Genomic DNA, 22,607 nt, shown 5'->3' with positions numbered 1-22,607 from the left:
CTTAAACAAGTACACATAAAAAAGTACAGAGATGTTCATATATCTATATGTCTTTAGGTTTTAAAGTTGAAGTTTCATTTCTTCATCACTAGCGTCACAAAACAAAATTGCCAAAATAATGACTCTTTCCAAACAGGTTTCCAGAACACTCCCCATCATCTGCCATTGGTCACCGAAAAGATAGTTCTGCCCCTAACTAACTCTGATTAACATGGAAGAGACTTTTACTGCCTGGTTAGGATACAGTGGTAGAGCAGCAGACACTGTTGAAGGTCTTTGGTGTCATTTAAATGTATTTACCCATGTTTATTTGAGTTAATGCCTCTTATATCACAAATATACATACACTGATCAGCCACAACATTAAAACCACCTGCCTAATATTGTGTAGGTCCCCCTCGTGCTGCCAACCCGCATCTCAGAATAGCATTCTGAGATGCTATTCTTCTCACCACAACTGTATAGGGCGGTTATCTGAGTTACCATAGACTCAGAAAATCCCAGAAGATCAGCAGTTACAGAAATACTCAAACCAGTCTGTCTGGCACCAACAATCATCCATGAGATTATTTAATCAGCAAATCGTGTGGCCGCAGTGCAGTGCATACAATCATGCAGATACGGGTCAGGAGCTTCAGTTAATGTTCACATCAACCATCAGAATGGGGAAAAAATGTGATCTCAGTGATTTGGACTGTGGCATGATTGTTGGCACCAGATGGGCTAGTTTGAGTATTTCTGTAACTGCTGATCTTCTGGGATTTTCACGCACAACAGTCTCTAGAATTTACTTAGAATGGTGCCAAAAACAAACAACATCCAGTGAGCGGCAGTTCTGTGGACGGAAATTTCTTGTTGATGAGAGAGGTCAACAGAGAATGGCCAGACTGGTTCAAACTGAAAAAAGTTTATGGTAACTCAGATAACCACTCTGTACAATTGTGGTGAGAAGAATAGCATCTCAGAATGCTATTCTGAGTTGCAGAGTGGCGCTGTTTTGGCAGCATGAGGGGGACCTACACAATATTAGGCAGGTGGTTTTAATGTTGTGGCTGATTGGAGTATATGGGAACATTTTTAACTTCAGACACTGTGAGAGCCCCCCACCTCCAACCACGCAACAACCGTAGGACCGTCCCACTGAGCGAAGGGTAACCCTTTTCTTCTGGCTTCTTCCAACAACTCATGTCTAGAGAGAGACAGAGAGAGAGGGCAAGACAGAACGTAAGGTAGGTAAGTAAAAAAATCAGCCCCCTTTAGAGATAATCAAATGAACAAACAGAGAGAGATGTAGAGATAGAATGTGAGATGCATTATCTGTCTCTGCCAGGTTTCCTGTCCTTTAATGGCCACTATCTGTTTATCACAGTTATGACTGCTTCCCATGTCAAATGCATGTCTTTTAAATAACTTTTTCATGCAATCTTTGTAAATAAGCAATGCTGAAAGTAATAAACTGCACTGTTTGAAATGACATCTCACTGAAATTGAATTTATGGTCTGTTTCTTCTCTCAAACTGAGTTTGGGTTTCTGGTTTTGAATCAAAGACGAGGTTGGGGTGGAATAAAACGAAGGAAAGAAACTAAGGGAGAAGAAAAGCATGCTGAGACTTAGGAACTCTCTGTTAACTTATTTTTTAGATAAAGACATTGTGACATTTCCTTGCTGTGCCTTGATCCTCACCTTTAAAATTGAGATTGTGTTCAGAGCTTCTGAAAACTGAATGCTGCGACTTATCGAGGGAAAACAGGAATTTGTTTTCTTTTGAACCTCTATGTTTTCTTTATAAATATTTCTGCTTTAAGACATAACTGCTATCATAAACTCTGATCAAACTCGTTCTACTTGGAAATATGTATGACTTTTACCAAGGTTGCCTGTTTGTTGTTTAGCAACTTTACAGGTGCTACAAAACTTTTAACTTAGACTGTTCTCCATAGTGTTCCAATATATCTTTCCTAATGTCAAGATGTCAAAAAGCAAGAGACTTGTCTCCCAAGTATCCATTATCTTCCAACCTTCTGTAACCATTTTAAAGAACTGTCCTGTAATTTTAAGGCCATTTTGCTACAGAGTAAGTAAAGGTGAATAGTTTATGGTTGATGAATGTTGTGGTGGACTTTAAGGCAGAGACAATGTTGGATGTTCCTCCCTCAGAGAGCAGCTTCATCATCCACATGTTTGCGGTCTTAAATAAGGACACTTTGATGAACTGTTGTGTGCAGTTAAACATGCTGCAATGAGTGTTTATAGTTCTATCCGCACAAATAAATCCTATAACTCGCAAAAATGCGAACTATTCATCTGAAATGGTGCCGTGCTGGAGTCTGTGTTCAACTAGGGTATCATCTGTCCACAGACTTGATATTGGAATAACAGCGTAACTATGTCATACGGCTGGGTATCGCCAAGCAGCTCACGATATGATATGTTTCGCTATACATATGTCATGATTTAATATAGTTCAATGCATTATAATATCATAATTGGAACGCAATTGAGAGACCCTGCAAGGTTCAATTTCTAACTCTCTCATGCCTAATAGAAACAGTTCTGAAACGGAGACAAAATAAATACATTTACATTTTACTATGCTTATGAGCGACATTTCATTTGAACAAAGCTACCACTCTTCTGTTCAATTGTAACATGGGATGTCACCATCATTAATTTCCTGCATTGTTGCTTTTTTCAGTAAGGCTTACAATCAAATTATGATAGTTTACAAGGTATTTTCGTTTTGATATTCAGAAGGAAGGTGGTATGATTAACCAATAACTATGAAGCAACAGTTTCCATTTATTCACAAAGGCAGACACTGCAAATTTTTCAATTATACTGTCAATATTAAAGTAACGAGCTAAAATTTTAATGCTACCATTAATTAATTGCATTTTTTTGCAATTGTTAACCCTAATCTTCATTTATAAATCAGAATGTAAAAAATATATATAATAATAATATTAAATATAGCTGCAAGCAGCAATGACAGGCCCAAGCACCATAAGTCCATTTCCATCCGGTGGCTTTCGGAAAAAATGGTGGACACATGTATTTGGCATTTGACATTATAAAAAAAAAATTCTGAAGCAATTTGGGTAAATATAAGATGACTATTTTAAAGTCTGCTGTAAAAGCCACACTTCCTGCTGCCAGGTGGTGGTGCTATGACCGTGACCCAAAATAGTCAAATCCATTTGATTAGCACCCAAGACTAAACATGCATCTCAATTTTGATCTAAATCACACATTGCACACAGAAGATATGCTACACTTCCTTTTCCCCATTTTTCGCCATAAACGTAATGCCTTGCTATGGCAACACCATTCGATATATAAAAATCTGATTGCAATTTAGCATCTTCAGTGTCTTGGCATAATGTTGTCTAAATGTGGTGACAGTCTCATGAATCACCTAGGAGAAGTATTTAAAAGTTCAGAGACTGCAATATTCAAAAAATTCAAAATGGCTGACTTCCTGTTGGATGGACCTAATGACTATAATTATGAAAGTTGTCCGGCTTGATGAGAAATATACATGTACCAATTTTGGTGACTGGTAAAAATGGGGGTGCTACAGAGGCCGTCTTACACCCCCATTTTAAAGGGGGCGCTACAGAGCACCACCTGCACACCCCCCCTCAACTTTCCCTAGCCCTAATGGCCAACGACTCTGATGTGTGTGCAAAATTTCAAGGGTGTTCACGCATGTTAAGTACCCCAAAAGTATCGAAACCCTTGAAAAAAGAATAATAATAAAACCCTAATAGCTGAAGACTCTGATGTGTGTGCAAAATGTCATGAAATTTTAAGCATGCCAAGTGCCTCAAAAACACCCAAATATAGGAAGAAAGGAATAATAACCATTAATGTGTTGTCATGGAAACAGTATTTAAGATATCAAATATTCCTTTAAAATTTTACCTCAGCAGTGTCTTGACATTATTCAAAATAATTTAAGCAATTCATGTAAACACAAGAGGGCTATTTCAAAGTCTGTAAAAAGTGCCATACTTCCTGCTGCCAGTTGGTGGTGCTATGACCGTGACCCATAATAGCCACATCACTGTGATCAGCCCTCATTAGCAAACACACAGCTGAATTTTCATTAAAATCACACAATGCACACAGAAGATATAAGGCACTTCCTGTTTTCCATTTTTCACCATAAATGTATTGCTTCGCCATGGTGACACCATTCAAAATATCAAAAATCCGTTAGCAATTTAGCATCTACAATGTCTTGGCATGATGTTGCACAAATTTGGTGCCAGTCACATGAATCCCCTAGGAGGAGTATTTAAAAATTCAGAGCATGTAATTTTCAGAAAATCCAAAATGGCCGACTTCCTGTTGGGTGAAGGTAATGACTGTGAGCATGAAAGTTGTTTAGCTTTATGAGAACTACATATATATACCCATTTGGTGACTGTAGGTGAAAATGGGGGTGCTACAGAGCCCCCCTTACATGCCCATTTTCAAGGGGGCGCTACAGAGCCCCCCCTTTGCCTAGCCCTAATGGCCGACGACTCTGATGTGTGTGCAAAATTTCAAGGGTGTTCACGTATGTTAAGTACCCCAAAAGTATCGAAACCCTTGAAAAAAGAATAATAATAAAATCCTTAGAAGAACAATAAGGCCTCTGTACTTTCAGTGCTTGGGCCCTAATAATAATAATATTAATCCTTAGATTAACAATAGGGCCTCCACACCTTCAGTGATTGGGTCCTAACTATGTTAATAATAGAAAGAACTCTCACTTCACACTCAACAAAGGTGCAAAAAAGTGTCTCTTTGCACCACTGGCTATGATTGTGCGAACGAGTCTCACGTGTGACTTAAATTTACAGTTTTACCGCAGCGCTAAAGGTAATTTTGATCTGCACCAACTGTACACTGGTCTTTGGATTTTTTTTTAATTTACATATCCTGCTTCTTCATTACTGAACTGGTGGAACTGATATGAATACACAAATAAATCAGTAAAATAGGGCTGTTGATTTGATGTGTTAATTTTGATGTGACACATAGACGCGTCGTTAGAAGATCCCTTATAATAAGTATACCATGGACAGATTGACAAATTCAATTGCAAAATGGATTGCTGTAGACTGTAGGCAAATATTGAAATATTGAAGCAATTAATTACGATTAATTTGATTAATTAATCAGCATGTCATGTAATTAATTCGATTAAGAATTTGAATCGATTGACAGCCCTTCAATAAAAATATCAATACAGGGATCTTAACTATCAACACAATATTGTGAGAAAAAGTATCGCAATCCTAATTTTAAGAACTTATTTTAGCATCCAAAGTAATTTAATTCAGCTTATTTTTTTAAGATGGGTTGTACCACTAATGCATATTGCAAATAAGGCTACATCCACATTAATCTGGATACATTTGAAAATGGTGTTTTCCTTTTTTGAAATGCTCTCCGTCCACGCTGCCATTTTTGAGCATTTTCCAAAAGTTGCTTATCCAAAATGAAACGTATAAAAATGCTTAAATCCCCTTACAGTGAATCCGAAAAATCACCATTCCATGTATGGTCTAAAATGCAATTATCCTTGTGTTCTGTCGTCAGGCAGCAATTCCGGGTAAACTTCCTGTCGCCTTTGATGGAATGCAATGTGAAGGTTGTACAAAGTAACATTTATCTTTAACAACGCAATCAAAGTGAATACCAGGCACAACAATGCAGCTACAACATGGGCCGCCATCTTGATTGTTTTGGGTTGAATGTATCACATGACTGTGCCTTATGACAGAAAATACAGTCATCGTTTTTTAATATCTCCGCTTTACTACAACGCGAAGATGGCGTTTTCAAATTTATCCACTTAAGAAAGTGTTTTCGAAAAGCTCTGTTTTCGCTGGACAAAAACGCAGCCTCAGTGTGGATGGAAGGCCAAAACATAGAAAAAAATGCGTTTACAAACGAAAACATATTAGTGTGAACATGGCCTAAAACTGTCAACTAACTAAACCTTAGAACTTAACCAAGAAAAAAAAATTCCAGTCTGACTGAGTTGTTTTTGCAAGGTACCTACACGCATTTCGCTAATTTCTTCAGTCGATCACAAACCAACACTACAGTCCAATTATTTGAATGAGTTTATTTCCCATGCCGGTTTATTATTGTGGTATATTTGAGATAATCCCACCTCTAAATGACACTTAAAAACGGTTGCCTTGCGTGTCAGTCAGGTGGTCTCTTCCTGTCTAAATGGGCAATTACTGGCTGGAATCAAGCCATGCGTTAGTTCAGGCAGGTCATGTTAGTTAATCAATATTATGCTAATTAAATATTGTCATGTTGTGCTTCCACATTTTTTTTTTTTCTCCAAAAATGTCCATGCATTTCTGCAGTGATTGATGGGGAGTTTTCTCAGAACAGAACCATACCACCACCACCAACAGATTGCTTTAAATTGTCTATAAATCAATAAAACTGTTCATTTAACAGAAGTGGCCCTGACTGACATAAGTGTATAAAGCTGACCAGGCTTTATACCAATTTTCAAAAGTTTGGCTATGTGAGATGAGTGGTTCCTGGTTTAAGACATTTTGTATAGCCCAGAACCATCTTTTCTGCAGTAGAAACGCATGGAATGGGGCTAGATTGGGCTTTGGCTCCAGCACAAGTGGCAAACCATTCAGTCACAGATTTTTAGGTTGCTGTAAAGGCAATAAGGCCTTCATGGTGGTGATGTTGTGACTCTCCTTATAACATGTTGGACTGAATATGTTCAGGTTGTGTATGAGTGTATGAGTGACTTCTTCTGAACATACTGTAGCTGGGGAGGGAGAGAAAGAGTTATGATAGAAAAGAAAAATAAAAAAAGGCAAGGGAAGTAATCAATGAGTTGACAGCCCATAACCAGAAATTAGACCTGGTTATTGAGTACAGCACACACATAAATACACAAGAGGAGAAAGGCCTTGGCATGGCAGATTAAGAACAGGTCGTTGTAAAGGCACACATTCTCTCTCCAGGCAGATATGCATCGTCAATAGAACTGCAGAGGGGAAAATCACATTTACAATCAAATGAAAGAAAAGGCAGAGACAGGGGTCTCGAGATGGACGTAGAGGAAATGCATCGAACCCCCCTGAAGATAGACACACACTTTAGGAACATGGACGACAGACATGACAGAGCATTGACAGTGGATAATGCAGCAAAGTCGCGGCAACACAAAACTAAACTTACCCGCTGATACAGAGTCAGATGAGGAGAAAGAGAGAGAGAGAGAGAGAGAGAGAGAGAAAAAGAAAAAAGACAGAGAAAGCGATGGGAGACAAAATTAAATGCTTGTTATTGAGCATACTGTATGTAGACTTTATCAAACATCTTAGCTTGACATGCACAAACACGATTAAGTCTGAGAATTATACTTGTATGGTGCAGAGCATGGCTTTTTGCAGTTTTAGGTTGACCTATTGGTCACACTTGAACCAATCTACATTTCTTTCAAAGTTTATTCATACAGCATGCAGAAAGAGTGACTATGCAGTGGAAACAGCGAAGAGTTGTCCTCCTCACATGGCATCGCAATGGAAGAAACCAAAACAAGCCAAATTACATGAAATTCACATTCAACCAATAGCAATAAGCCAAAGAAACATGATTCAGCAAGCACTTCAACAACATGCTTTAAAGGCATCAACATATCAAATTATGCAGCAAGCTCCCAATCCTGCTATAAAGAGCACAGCATAGGTCTGATGTTGACATACAGTAAAACAAATGGCAATCATACAAATTCAGAAAATTGCTTTGTTTTAACAATAAACCACATGGTTAAAACAGGCTGTTTTCTTATAGCAAACAGGTAGGAAAAGGGGCAAGGTCCTTCTTAATTGCATTAAAATTATGCTTATTATAAATGCAAATCTGTTGAATATAAAGGACTTTCTAATTAAATTTACAATACTGGGCTATACGGCAGAAACTAAGACTACACAATTAGTGTTTGGAAATGGCAACTGAATTTACGAAACAGGTCCAGTACATACTACAGCAGACTACCGGAGCAGATTGAATAATGTCATCAACTAACCATAGTGAAAGGCCACTTTTATTGCATCTTCAAGGATTACATTTTTTTTTCTAGACTTTTCAGCATTTCGGGAAACTCCCACTACTATCAAACTTGCACATATGTGATCAAAAACGTTTTTCCCCTCATCCGGTTTTTGGAGTTTTTAACCCTGGTTCTCACAGAAACACGTTACTATACCAACACTGAAAAAAAAATTTGCATTTTTGAGTTGGATTTACTTAAAATATATATGTAGCATTTTTGCATCATGCGTTTTAAGTAAATTCAACTTATGGTCATTTTAAGTCAACATAACTAGAAAACCTTTGTTAGATGAACACAAATTTATAAGTTCATGCAACTTTATTTACTTAAAAAGGGGTATGTCATATCAATAAGATTTAACAACTAAAAGCACGTTGTTTCAAATTAATTTTAATATTATTGTTACTACCAAATTTCATTGGCTCAAAATAAAATAATGACTCAAATGGTCAGTCCTTAAACAATTGATTCCCTAAATCAAAAAGTGCAGATAAAGCTATGCATTCAAATGTTCTCAGTTCGGTACTTGATCGTTTGAGTTAGTAGTACTTAAAATCGTCATTTTATGGATTTGTAAGACAAAGAATTTCAAGGAAATCACAATTAGTCTTTTACTTTTACTTACTAAGTTCATCTTATAATGAGTATTTTTTGTTGAACACATTAACTCAAACTAAGTAAAGCTAAAAATTGTATAAATTTGCAAGTTTCTGAGTAGAAGCTATTTATTTTCAAAGGTTGTTCAGCCAATTAATCGTTTTTTTTTTTGTTTGTTTTTTTTTCAGTTTACTTTTTTGCAAAATGATTTTTATGTGGCCCGTATCATGGCAGTTTCCTAATGAAATGAACACTAGAGGCGCTAAAACAACAATTTTATTTTAACAATTTTACAACTTTTATTCCCTGTCACACATATCATGAGTGATTTTTCAGTTCATAAACACTTACTTTTCACCCTATTCCTCACACAATGCTCACATGACATCGAAACACTTTTTACTATAGCGCATAACTTGTAAGGCAATACATTTTAACCTTTGCATTACATAACCAACTACATTTATAAGCTTGTTAGAGTGTGATCAAATTGCACAGTAGCTTTTCTGATAAAAGTTGCACTTGCGATGCAAAGGAGCGGGATACGAGTCTAGAAGAGCACATGAGTTGACAAGTGAGCCAAAAGTGTCACATTTACTTTTTATGACACTAACGGTTTTAGGTACAGATGTTGGTTTTGCTGATTTAAAACTCGATTAAGCATCAAAACCTAATTTGTTTGGGAGAAAATTTAACCCGCTTTTAGCACCACACAGTGGACATTTCCCCTTGGAACTGCTGTGATACGTGTAAGGAACCACAAAGAATTGAAGAAAAACACATTTGTATATGTGTGACTCATATTTCAATGATGTGACAAGTTGTCGACTGAGGTTTTATTCATACATCACAATGCAGGAGTATTATCGGTATTTTTCATAACCAAACTGTATTTAACACTCTAAAACAGGACTGACTGTACTGTGGTGCTGTGTGAATGTAGCTTGAATGTATTTCTTTCAGGTGAGGTATCGTAAGGCACTATAGCGCATTCAAAGGGATGATTTGTAAAGAATCATTGGTATATAAGAGGGGTGTGTGAGCTAGGAGAATCATATTGTTGTATTGTTAAATGTGTATGATTATTAGTTTGAGAAGGAGAATGGTAAGCATAATCTTTATTTGTAACTTCTGTGTCAGTGTTATTTAGCTTGTGTTTAACAGTGACTGGGATATGTAATTAAAAGGCAGTTTATAAAATACTCAATACTCACTTCTTTTTAAGTCTGCGATCTTTCTCTGCCTGTGTTCCCAGCTTTCCCACTGCAATATCCTGACCCAGAAGCTCAGGATCAGATACATTCCCTACTGCAGGAGAAGATTGATTAGTCCATCAGCTAATAATGCTTCACAGTACTTAGTATTATATTTAGCGCTAATGTTTTCAACTCTAGATACAGTATTTATCTTTAAAAGAATGTTATAGGTTAAATACAACTTAAGCTCTATTGACAAGCATCTGTGGCTGAATATTCATTCAACAAATTTAAAAGTCTCAATAATGCTTCCATAGAGCTGTGTGTATTGTACCTTGTCCTGGTCCCACCAGCTCTTTCCCCAGCTGTCCCAGTCTGGCCTTCTCCTTCTTCCCAAACAGTCTGCCGATGGAGGATTTGATGCCTTTCTTCTTTGGCTGCTTGTGGAGGGAGTCCTGACTGCTGGCTACACTGCTCAGAGCACTGGCCTCTGTCTCTAATGCAGTCAGCCTGGAGATAAACACACAACAATTGGGCTGAGCTTGAACATAGCATGGGTCTGATAGCTGTTGTCATGTGTGGTTGTTGTCTCACCGTGCGTCGTTGTGTGAGGAGGAGGGGAGCGTGTGTGTCATGCGGACTTGGCGAGGGGTGGGAGGTGGAGAGGTCTCGCATTTGATGGTGGCCTTGTCCTCTCGGCCGTCCTCGTCCACTGCTGCGATCTGTGAGAGGACAGAATACCATAGTGTCCTCAAGGATTGTGCAACATTTAGAATTTAATTGAGAATGCCTTTAAAATCCCTGAATTTGAATTGTGGTAGCAACAGAATGCATAAATGTAATTCGAATTTGAATTTAAGGAAGCAAAATTGAACTGCTGTGTAGTTTTTCAAAATACATTTCATTGGTAACAATTGTATTTCAGTACAATAATGTTGTATTAATTAGCATTAGTTAACGCAATAGTTAACATGAAATAACAATGAACAATACTTTAACAGCACTTATTAATCTGGGTTAATGTTAATTTCAAAATATAATAAAACATTTTTAAAAGCTGTATATGTTAACATTAGTTAATGCATTATGAATTAACATGAACAATGAAAAAAATTATAAATGCTTTAAAAATTATTGTTCATTGTTAGTATAGTTCAATGCAGGTGTAAATTCTAGAGACTGTTGTGCGTGAAAATTGCAGAAGATCAGCAGTTACAGAAATACTCAAACCAGCCCATCTGGCACCAACAATCATGCTACAGTCCAAATCACTGAGATCACATTTTTTTCCCCATACTGATGGTTGATGTGAACATTAACTGAAGCTCCTGACCCGTATCTGAATGATTTTATGCACTGCACTGCTGCCACACGATTGGCTGATTAGATCATCGCATGGATGATTGTTGGTGCCAGATGGGCTGGTTTGAGTATTTCTGTAACTGCTGATCTTCTGGGATTTTCACACACAACAGTCTCTAGAATTTACTCCGAATGGTGCAAAAAACAAAAAACATCGAGTGAGTGGCAGTTCTGCGGATGGAAACGCCTTGTTGATGAGAGAGGTCAACAGAGAATGGCCAGACTGGTTCAAACTAACAAAGTCTACGGTAACTCAGATAACCACTCTGTACAACTGTGGTGAGATTAACATCATCTCAGAATGCTCAGAGATGTGGATTGGTGCTGTTTTGGTGGTTCGAGGGGGACCTACACAATATTAGGCAGGTGGTTTTAATGTTGTGGCTGATCGGTGTATATATGTGTGTGTGGTAGCCTTAACAGCTCTTTGAAATAACTGAAATAATCTGGCGAAGTGATATATATATATATATATATATATATATATATATATATATATATATATATAAAACAATCATGGCAAATTCAATGAGCTCATTTGTGAAGACAGCACATGTTAAGTACCTTTCTCCTGTGTTTCCGCAAGTCACTGGGCTGCAGAACAGAAAACAAATGTTAGTGTGTTGGCGCCTGATAATGGCCTTGACATTATCATATTATCATAAAGTACTCAAAGCAACAAAGAAAGAATTTCTAATGTAATTTCTAAGAGAGCAAATATTAAGTCAATTGTGTGGCCTTTTATGAATCGAGTATTCTTATGTTTAGACATTTCTACAGTTAAACAAACAACCAAAATACAGAGTACATTTTTATTTTTTTGCAGTGTATGTACCAGTGTCATGACCCCCATGCGCTCCATGTCGCGTGCGGGGCTGCGGGGGGTGAGTTTGGGGGTGGAGTGTCCGCTGGGAGGCGAGGATGAGGCGAGGGAGGAGGCGGTGGCTGAGGCAGTGATGGAGGGTCCGGGATGGTGCAACCGCGCCAGGTTAAGCCCCTCCAGGCTCACACTGGCCACGCGGTTCTCGATTTCCTCGGCTCTCAGTTCTGTTGACTCCTTCTCTTCTTGGATCAACCTGGAAACACATGAGAGAGTGTAACCCACAGTAAATCAATAAGACAATATATGGCAAATAAGCTCATGGCATACTGGGTAGTAACTTTACATCAATATTATTAGAGTGCTTAGAGAAAAACAAACACAGCTAAAACCAGCATATACACTGAAAATATCCATTGTGCAACCAATATGTGGATTCATCATCCAAGTATCATAAAAGTGATCCATATGACTTGTGCCTCATATTCCCTGTGTTCTAAATTTAAGCTCTCAAATTTTATTTGCAAAAAATGGCTCAACAAGGAAGGTTTAAAATCAATGACAATCACACAGAAGACATAATCCAATGACAATTGCAACTGCAAGGCACTCCATTGAAAATAAAACAGCATTTATTAGGCTACTGATATGACATTACTCTTCATCTAATGTGAGTGTACATCGTTTTAAACATACAGTGTCAAGAAAAAGTATGTCAACCCTTTTGAATCAGCTGGTTTTCTGCATTAATTGGTCATAAAATGTGATCTCACCTTCATCAAAGTCACAAGTATAGACAAACACAATGTGCTTAAACTAACAACACACAAACAATTATAATATTTCATGTTTTTATTGGACACATCCCATTAAACATTCACAGATCCTCCTTTGGCAGCAATAACCTCAACCAAGTGTTTCGGGTAACTATGGATAAGACCTGCACAATGTTCAGAAGAAATTCTGGACCAATCTTCCTTACAGACCTGCTTAATCTCAGCCATATTATTAGGATGTCTGGTGTGAACGGCTTTCTTGAGGTCATTTCACAGCATCTCTGTTGGGTTAAGGTCTGGGCTCTGACTAACCCGCTCAAAAAGGTGTATTTTCTTTTTTTTCAGGCATTCTGTAGTGGATTTACTTCTATGTTTAGGGTCATTGTCCTGCTGCATCACCCAACTTCTACTAACCTTCAGCTGATGCACAGTCACCCCACACATTATCCTGTAGGATATCTTAATAAACTTGGGAATTCATATTTCCCTTGATGATGGCAAGTGGTTCAGGCCCCGAAGCAGCAAAGCAGCCTCAAATCATGATGCTCCCTTCACTGTACTTCACCGCTGGGATGTTTTCATGTTGTTTACATCATACGTAGTGCTGCGTGTTCATCCCAAACAATTTAACCTTAGTTTCATCAGTCCATAAAATATTTTCCCAGTAGCATTGTAGAGTGTCAAGGTGGACTTTGGCAAACTTCAGGCATGCAGCAATGATTTTGTTGGAAAGCAGCGGCTTTCTTCGTGGTGTCCTGCTATGGAGACCATGTCTTTTTAATGTTTTTCGTATAGAAGGCTCATAAACAGAGATGTTAACCATTTCCAATACTGTCACTCTAGGGTCCTTTAATTCAGCATTCTGCAGTGTGCCCTTTGAGTCATCTTGGCTGGACGGCCACTTCTAGGGAGAGTAGCCACAGTACTAAGTCATCTCCATTTATAGAAATTTTGTCTTACTGTGGACAGATGAATACCTAAACTCTTAGAGATAACTTTGTAATCCTTTCCAGCTTCTTGTGAATAGCAAACTCAAAATGATTGAGTGTTTTTTTATGAGTCAAAGTAGCTCTAACCCACACCTCCAATCTCGTTTCATTAATTGGATGCCAGTTTTGCCAACTCCTGACTCTAATTAGCTTTTGTTGACATCATTAGCCTAGGGGTTCATGTACCAACCTACACTGTAAATGTTTGAATGATGTTTTCAATATGTGCAAGTACAACAATTTGAGTGTTATTAGTTAAGACATTTTGTGTTTGTTCATTATTGTAACTTAAATGAAGATCAAACCAGATTTTAAGACAAATGGTAATTCCAAAGGATTCACATACTTTTTCTTGCCACTGTACATTCTTGGGTGAACTATTCCTGCAAGTTACTACAACTTTTAGTGTAATCCATCTGCAGATACAGTGATATAAAAGGGTTTATCTCAAGCTGAACATCTCAAAACTTTCTGTGATGTCATGATCTTCAGTCTAAGCACAGGGGCTCAGATCAGAGAAGTGAAATTTGATAAATAGCACAGTGCTTTTTCAGATCTCAGATGGTACACTAAGCATTTTAAATTGCTCTACCAATGCCAGTCTCCACCAGCTGTGTGCATCTAAAGAGATAAATGGCATGGCCCTGATGACTCGATTATTGAGTTATGAGGGGAAAATTTCCAACAGGAAATACAGTCTGTGGAGGCTAATGCTTTCTGAGGCTCAGAAAATCTACATACTGTCTTTGCAACATGGGGTTATTGCTTCAGGCATGTTTTTTTTAGACAACCTTGCTTTAGAGCTGCTACTTTAAAAAGAGATTAAGAAAGCAACATGTAAAAAATATTGGTCAGATTTGACATCTGGACTCTAACTATCTGAAGACTGATGCAATAGGTGGCAAATAACAGTTTTAGAAATCGCTTGAGTAAATGAGCTAGCAATGCTTTGAGCCAATATCCTCAAACTGAACTTTACTGCCCTTGCAGGTTCTCATAGGCCTGGATTATTGGATATGTTGCAAGACAACCATCGACTGGGCTACAGTCAATTCAAATTTAGCCATTTTTAAGCATTTAATGTGTCAACAGTTAACTGTAAGACATACAACAGTCTCATGCGTTATAGCCCAAAAGCACAAACACCAAAACTGGTGCTTTATCAAAAGCTGACCATGACAGGGAACCTGACCAAGAAGAGTGGTCACAGTGAGTGGACTGACCGGATCTCTTTATTAATGGCATCCAGCTGTTCTTGCAGCATCATTGCCAGAGTCTGAGCATCTGAATGTCCTCCAGGAGACAGGAGATCCATCGAGCTGAAGAGGGTCTCACGGTCATCGTCATCTATATCTGACATCTCTGTGTCACTTTCATACGGGTGGCCGCCCAGAACGCCAAGCTGCTGAGAGCGCCATTCATGCTCGCCCAGAGACTTAGCCTGCAAGAAAGACGAAAAGAGACACAAGAAGGAGTGATTTAACACAAACCTCATGAAGAAATGTGACTGCTGGGGTGAAGAGCTCCTACCTTCTGTTCCTCCATACAAAGTCCCATGCGTCCTCTCCTGGGTCTGCGGATAACCTTGGTGGAGCGGTAGTGGTCCGACTGCGTCTCAGCCAGAGAGCCCAGAGAGAACCGCAGATCTCCGGATGCGTCCAGATGAGACCTGGGATCAAGATGTAGACACACAGATGACATTTGCAATGCTTAAAAATAAAATAATAAAATATCATGTCTAAAATGTCTACAAGCTTTTTGGGTCCCAATTTAAATTAGGTGTCATTAGCTACTATGTACTAACAGTAAAATACATCCAATACCATGTATTTATTGTGTAACTACATGTTAATCTGCAAAATTCTCACAAAATTCACACTTGCTGCTACTGAGGTTGAGGTACGGGTAGGTTTATGGTTAGGGTAAGGGGTTAAGTTTAGGGGGTTAGGGTAAGGGTTGGGGTATGGTTAGGTTTAGGGTAAGGATTGGGGTAGGGTGAGGATTAGGGGTAAGGTTAACAGTATAACTACAGATTAAATGCAGGTACTTTACATGTAAGTACAATGCAACAACACGTATGTACACAATAAGTAAACTGTATCAAGTACATGGTAGTTAAAGACACCTAATATAAAGTGGGTCAGTAAATGGATAGTTGGTCTGTTTCTTTGTGTCTCACCGTGACAGTGTGGGCTCTGTAAGGGATCCAGCCCTCAGCCGGTACTGATCCAGTTCAGATCTCATTTTATCCATCTCCTCAGAGAGATGAGACTACAACCACAAAGCACATTACTCAGAACACTGAGCAAAGCATTGCATTCATTTTCGATCTGCAGAGCTAATTTTCAGAAAATAAAAACTAATGACCTTTTCTTGAATGGAATCTTCTAACTGCTTCCTGTAGTTCTCAGAGTCTTGTATTAAAACATTCTTAAGAAAGAGAGACAAACAAAGAGAAAAGAGTGAGTGATGAACGTGATGGAAAACAGTCAGTGCTAATGTTTGGCTCCTATTCTACCTTCTCCTCAAGAGCGGCCATCCTTTCTTTCAGATGAAGTTGTAATCGTTCATTTGACTCAGTCAGAAGTCTGTCCACAGTGTCTGAAAGACGCTTGTTATGCTCTTCGTTCATCTTTTCTCTCTGTCGAGCCTGAAGAAATAAACAAAATTTTCAGCCTCAAATTAAAATACTAATCTGAAATATTCACTATAATTCAATTTTTATATATTATATCATACTACAGTTGTGCACAAGCTTGGTCAAATATGTTCGGGGCCGTTCAGGCCAAACCCACTATTGCGCAACAAATAAAACAGATTGCAGATATCTCAAGACACATTTTTTAAAAAGTGGATGCTCGTTTTACTTCACACGGAATCTAAAAAACGTGGTGCTCCTCAGTGAGATGCTGAGAGAAAAAACAATGAGACGTGGAACAGCAGTCAAAGGGGGTATTTACAATTGGTCACTTCATGCATTTCTACTGATCGGATTGCTATCGAACTGAATAAGCAAATTCCATTTACACTTGGCCACCTCAATGTGTCTCCGCAAAATGGATATAAATCCAATCTTTAATTCCCGTGCTATATGCAAATAAAACACAGTTCACATCTGTGATTATGCTAATGCTGGGCAGCGAATTTAAAAGATGTGATTTATTATTTGATTACAAGTGACTTTGCCCTGCGAGCGGGTATACATGTGTTTGTGTGTGCACTGTGTATTTTACTCCTCAAGGCTTGTCGTAGTAAGATATGTCCATGCACTTGGAAAGCAGCGACTTCCTTCGTGGTGTCCTGTCATGGACACCATGCCTGTTTAATGTTTTCCAAATGAACAGAGATGTCTTTAGCTGTCACTCTAGGGTTCTTTTTTTATCTCATTGAGCATTCTGCAGTGTGCCCTTTGAGCTGTACCCATCTTGGCTGGACGGCCACTTCTAGGGAGAGTAGCCACAGTACTAAATCATCTCCATTTATAAACAATTTGTCTAACTGTGGACAGATGAATATCTAAGCACATATACTGTATCTACAGTGTTTAGTTTCAGTTTTGTCAGCACCTGCATCAAATAAATGAAGAAAAAAGTTCTGTCTCTCCTACAACGTGCGTCCGTTTCTTAATTTGTTATTATTTATTGCGCGATGCAAGTCCTATGCAAATCCTTGATAACAGCTGTTATGTTTCACATTTTACCCATGCTGATGAAGTGCTGTTTGGGTGGAGTAAAGTTTACATATGTGGCTTGAACAGCCAGATGCATTTACACCTGACCAAGTTTTGTCCGGAATAAGTCTCAAACCACCTCCGGATTTATATTCATCTCAAATCTGTCTTGGAGGGCATTTGCACTTGGTCTTTTCATGATCGGATAGCAATCCGATCAGCAAAGCCACATGAAGTGTCCAAGAGTAACTACCCCCAAAGACTTCCAGCTAGCGCATGTTTACATAGTCATAAATGTGTTCAGTGTGAATGGCCCCTTAGGATAACAGTGGGTCATTATGTTCAGAATGGAATACTAGCACACTAAGTATTCCATCCTATTTCATGCTCTATGCAAGAATAAGCAATTCCATAGTATGAAACAATGTTTCATGACCTCACTATGTTGCCTATTTAATTCAGACAGTGGCATCCAGTTATCTCAGAACTAAAAAACTGTTATTTTGCACTTTTAATAAAATTTTGTATATATAATAAAAAGTCTTAGTTTACCTCTTAACAGACCGTTCAAATAATGAGTTAAAATCACAATTGATATTGCTGGTTCCATTCGCCAGACTGGAAATGTAAGTACTGTATGAGTAGTATGCCATTTTGAATGTAACCTATGTGCTTTCTAATGATATAATGTGACATAGACCCTGAGCAGTTCTTGGTTCTTCTCCTCCAGTTGTCCTTCTAAATGTCTCATACGCTCTTCGATACTGCCATGCCGCTCCTCTGCCTGAACAACAACAACAACAACAACACACACACACACACATTTAATTTTATCAGATGAGAAATGGTGAATCCACAAATTAGCACAACCTAGCAGAGAAAAGACCTCTGAACCATGACTTACAATGGAAGTGAATGGGCACATTTTTGGAGGGTTTAAAGGCAGAAATGTAAAGCTTATATTCTTATAAAAGCACTTATATTAATTCTACTGTTAAAACTCATGTATTATTTGAGCTCTAGAGTTGTTTAAATCATAATTTTTTACAGTCATTAGGGTTTGTTGACATTACATCGTCATGGCAACGAATTTGTAAAATTGGCTATAACTTTACACAGAAAAAGCTATTAAGTGATTTTATCACACTAAAATCATGTTAACACACATATTGTTTATGTCTTGTGGCAATACTTTTGAAATGGTGAGTATTTTAACATTTACAGATTGGCTCCATTCACATCCATTGTGCCTCAATGTAGCACAGATTTTTGTTGTTTTTTTAAAGAAGGGACGAGTCTAAATTAATTTTTGTGGTAATCAACAATATGCCACAAATGCTGTCGATTGAACTTAACAAGTATTGAACCCGGAATATTCTTTTAAGTGAATGAGAGAGAGAGAGAGAGAGAGAGAGAGAGAGAGAGACCTTCCTAAGACTGCAGTTCACGTCCTAGAGTTTAGTTCCATATAAGACTACCAAACCACACAATACAGAGAAATATAGCACAACATTAATAATGAATACAGTATAAATAATTTCTATCAGCCAATATTTACACAGCAGTTGTGGAAAGTATGACCAAACGTCTTATACCTCCTTACTTTGCCTAATAATGTCAGCTGCCTCATTAAAGGTTCACTCAGTAATTCTTTCCTCATTAAAAAAAGATTTACTACTAAAGAAATGAATAGCAATTTTAACACATATGTCTAAAATCATGTACACTCACATGAGATGAAGACTCAGTCATATCAGTAATCTTATAAAAGCTTTTTAAAGTCCTCATGGGGGCTGCCATGTTAGGATCACATGATCAGCCAAATACTACTCACTTAATCTTAGTAACCACCCTGTTATTGGACCCTTTCACTCATGGATTACATTCATTATGGCTGACTGTGAATAGTGAATTTCTACAGTGACACTGGTAACTTAAAAATATTGTGTTTGAATAATGCAGCATCCAGGCCACTAGGTGTCAGTGTAAGTTCAAGATGACATAGTGCACCTTTAAGTTACATCCAAATATCCATATTTCCACTGTGCACTAAAAGTATGACAGTGATAGGAAAGTATAGACTTTTGAGAATATAGAAAGACAGTTTGCTTGCATTGGGGCATACTGCTGTTATAAAATAGCTAGAGAATGTCCATAGATTTATTATTAGCCCAAAGAGCAAGTAAAGTATGGTTGCATACTTCAAAAATCCCCAAGAAAAAACTACAGGCACCTACGTACTGTATCTTACGTACTGTGATTTCGAATGTAATAATCTTGAAGGCATATTCTGGGTTCATTACAAGTTAAGCTCAATCGACATTATTTGTGGTATTATATTGATTACAACAAAAATTTATTTTGACTTGCCCCTCCTTTTCTTAATAAAATTAAATAAAATAAATCTGGGTTCCAGTGAGGCAATGGATGTGAAATGGGCCAATCCGTAAACTTTAAAATACTCACTTTTTCAAAAGTATTGCCACAAGATGTAAACAATATGCATGTTAATGTGATTTTAGTGTGATAAAATCACTTACTAAGCTATTCTGTGTAAAGTTAGAGCCAATTTTACAACTTCGTTGTCATGACGATGTAATGTCAACAAACCCTAAAACTCTAAAATAACTGTAAAAATGATGATAGAAACATCTTTACAGCTCAAATAATACATTAATTTTAACAGAGGAATTCATTTAAGTGCTTTTATAAAAAGATAAGCTTCACATTTCTGCCTTAAAGCCTTCAAAACCATTGGCCTCATTCTCTTCCATTGTAAGTGCCTCAATGTAACCTCGATTTCTGGTTTTTTGTTTAAGGAAAGGACAGACAAATCAAAATAATTTTGTGTGGTAATCAACATTATGCCACAAATGCTGTCGATTGAACTTAACTTGTATAGAACCCGGAATATTCCTTTAATCTCAACTACAACATCGTACAGATAGTATGCGGACTGATGCAGCCCAAATATGTTAGCTTTGAAATTACAGGTAAAGAAAGACCTTGACCATGTGTCTGTGTGTGTGTGGTATACAGTACCTTAGTGAGAGCTGCTATCCTCTGCGCTAGTTCAGCCTCTACTTCAGGCAGTGTCTCTGCTTTTCTCATAGTCTGCTGTAGCTTCTGTTCCGCTAACTCCAAGCGCTCCTGTAACTGCCTGTTCTTCTCCTCCATCTGTGAGAGGAACACACACACACACACACAGTCTTTGATCAGACTTTGTTTGTCCTTATACAGCAGATCCCATTAACCTGATGATGCTCATTGACCCCACCCATGGGTTTGACTATCTATGGCAACAGGTAGATCAGCTGTCCACTAAACCCTTAATAATGTAATCTAACACTCATAAAAAGATTTTAATTGAATGGGGATGAGTGCTGTCAAGTACCATAAAAGTATCATCAAATTTTCAATCACGTTTGGTTATGAAACATGCAAGAACCAATGTTTGTCGTCACAGACGTCAAATCTGACGCGATGCGTCAAACAGCACTCTGCTTGATTTGAGAGCTACTGTACAGAGGAGGGCAAGATTATTAGTGAATACCAACTTACATTTCAGTCTGTCACAAAGACCACTTTAGTGGTCAGATAACAGCTCTGTACAACTGTAGTGAGCAGAACAGCATCTTAGAATGCACGTAGAGCCTTGAGGCGGATGGGCTTCAACAGCAGAACACCACGTCGGGAACTTTATTAGGATAATAGTGTTCCTAATAAAGTGCTTAATGAGTGTATATAAAAGAGCATTCAAGATAGTCTTGAACAATTCAACTTTTGTGTTCCACAGAGGGAAAAAAAAGCCATAGGGGGTTGGAGTAAATGATGACAGAATTGTAATTTTTGGCTGAACTATTCCTTTAACTGGTTTTTCAACATGTTATAAATGTCATAACCTAAAATATTTGTCATGCCCTTTATAAAATGCCCCAGTAAAATGTTCTGAACATTTTTTTAATAAGATATGTGTAGACATTCTGTTAAATAATTTGACAGATGATGAAATGATGCATCATCTTGACCATGAAATCAGAGTAAGACAAAGTTCTATAAGAAATGGAAAGACTATTTGCCAGTTATCTAAGTTCAAAATACATTTGAAGCACTGTGATTTTGCAGTCTTTACTTGACGTCTACCAAGTATGTGAATCAAGATGCAATAAGTTAAGCAAATGTGGTACATCCAAGTAATTTGAATTAATACTATAGAGAAATTGAGAAGGTAATTGGTTTTGTGCATTCACAGGGGTCAAACCTGACCTGTCTCAGAAACGCCTCCTTATTGGCCAGTTCGTTTTCCAGCTTGTCTGTGATGTCATGTAGTGACGTGGACTCTCGCTGGGCACTGAGATAGCGCTTCTCAAGAGTTACGATCCGTTCCTCCATGTCTTCTTTTTGACACATCGCCTGTATACACACACACACACACACACACACACACACACGCAGACAGTTATTTAGTGACACTCAGACACACTGAAGCTGGAGCCTGCAGGTTAAACAGTCTGCTGTCAATCAAGAAGCCCAACCTTCAGGGGCCTGGGTAGCTCAGTGGTAAAAGACGCTGGCTACCGCTAGTTTGAATCCCAGGGCGTGCTGAGTGACTCCAGCCAGGTCTCCTAAGCAACCAAATTGGCCCGGGTGCTAGAGATGGTAGAGTCACATGGGGTAAATTCCTTGTGGTTTGTTCTCGGTGGGGCGCGTGGTGAGTTGAGCGCGGATGCCGCGGTGGATGGCGTGAAGCCTCCACATGCGCTATGTCTCCGTGGCAACGCGCTCAACAAGCCACGTGATAAAATGCGCGGATTGATTGTCTCAGACGTGGAGGCAACTGGGATTCATCCTCCGCCACCTGGATTGAGGCGAATCACTACGCAACCATGAGGACTTCAAAGTGCACTGGGAATTGGGCATTCCAAAATTGGGTTAAAAAAAAAAAAAACACCTTCCGGACAAATATCAACACAAAAGCAAACACACACACACACACACATTGGGACCCAGACATACACTCTCGCTGCCACAACCACTCTCTATCAATATCTATGTCTCCAATCCAACAGACATTTCTTAATGTCTGTGCAGCTGTCAC

General features: G+C 38.3%; 1 protein-coding gene across 1 annotated transcript in view; it reads right to left on the bottom strand.

Annotated features, from left to right (window-relative positions):
- Positions 1 to 22,607, bottom strand: part of LOC127435397 (liprin-alpha-2-like) — a 233,065-nt gene that overhangs the window by 28,092 nt on the left and 182,366 nt on the right. The window contains exons 8-21 of the mRNA XM_051688850.1: positions 21,776 to 21,922; positions 20,552 to 20,686; positions 18,210 to 18,293; positions 16,358 to 16,489; positions 16,207 to 16,269; positions 16,019 to 16,110; positions 15,370 to 15,508; positions 15,063 to 15,280; positions 12,090 to 12,330; positions 11,819 to 11,848; positions 10,487 to 10,614; positions 10,227 to 10,402; positions 9,911 to 10,004; positions 1,108 to 1,189 (exon numbers count right to left, since the gene is read on the bottom strand). Coding sequence (XP_051544810.1) covers positions 1,108 to 1,189; positions 9,911 to 10,004; positions 10,227 to 10,402; positions 10,487 to 10,614; positions 11,819 to 11,848; positions 12,090 to 12,330; positions 15,063 to 15,280; positions 15,370 to 15,508; positions 16,019 to 16,110; positions 16,207 to 16,269; positions 16,358 to 16,489; positions 18,210 to 18,293; positions 20,552 to 20,686; positions 21,776 to 21,922 — 1,761 coding nt within the window. The remainder of the gene's footprint in view (positions 1 to 1,107; positions 1,190 to 9,910; positions 10,005 to 10,226; positions 10,403 to 10,486; positions 10,615 to 11,818; positions 11,849 to 12,089; positions 12,331 to 15,062; positions 15,281 to 15,369; positions 15,509 to 16,018; positions 16,111 to 16,206; positions 16,270 to 16,357; positions 16,490 to 18,209; positions 18,294 to 20,551; positions 20,687 to 21,775; positions 21,923 to 22,607) is intronic.

The sequence above is a fragment of the Myxocyprinus asiaticus genome, chromosome 45 (genome assembly GCF_019703515.2).
Source record: "Myxocyprinus asiaticus isolate MX2 ecotype Aquarium Trade chromosome 45, UBuf_Myxa_2, whole genome shotgun sequence".
NCBI lineage: Eukaryota > Metazoa > Chordata > Actinopteri > Cypriniformes > Catostomidae > Myxocyprinus > Myxocyprinus asiaticus.
This window is presented reverse-complemented; position numbering and strand designations above follow the sequence as displayed.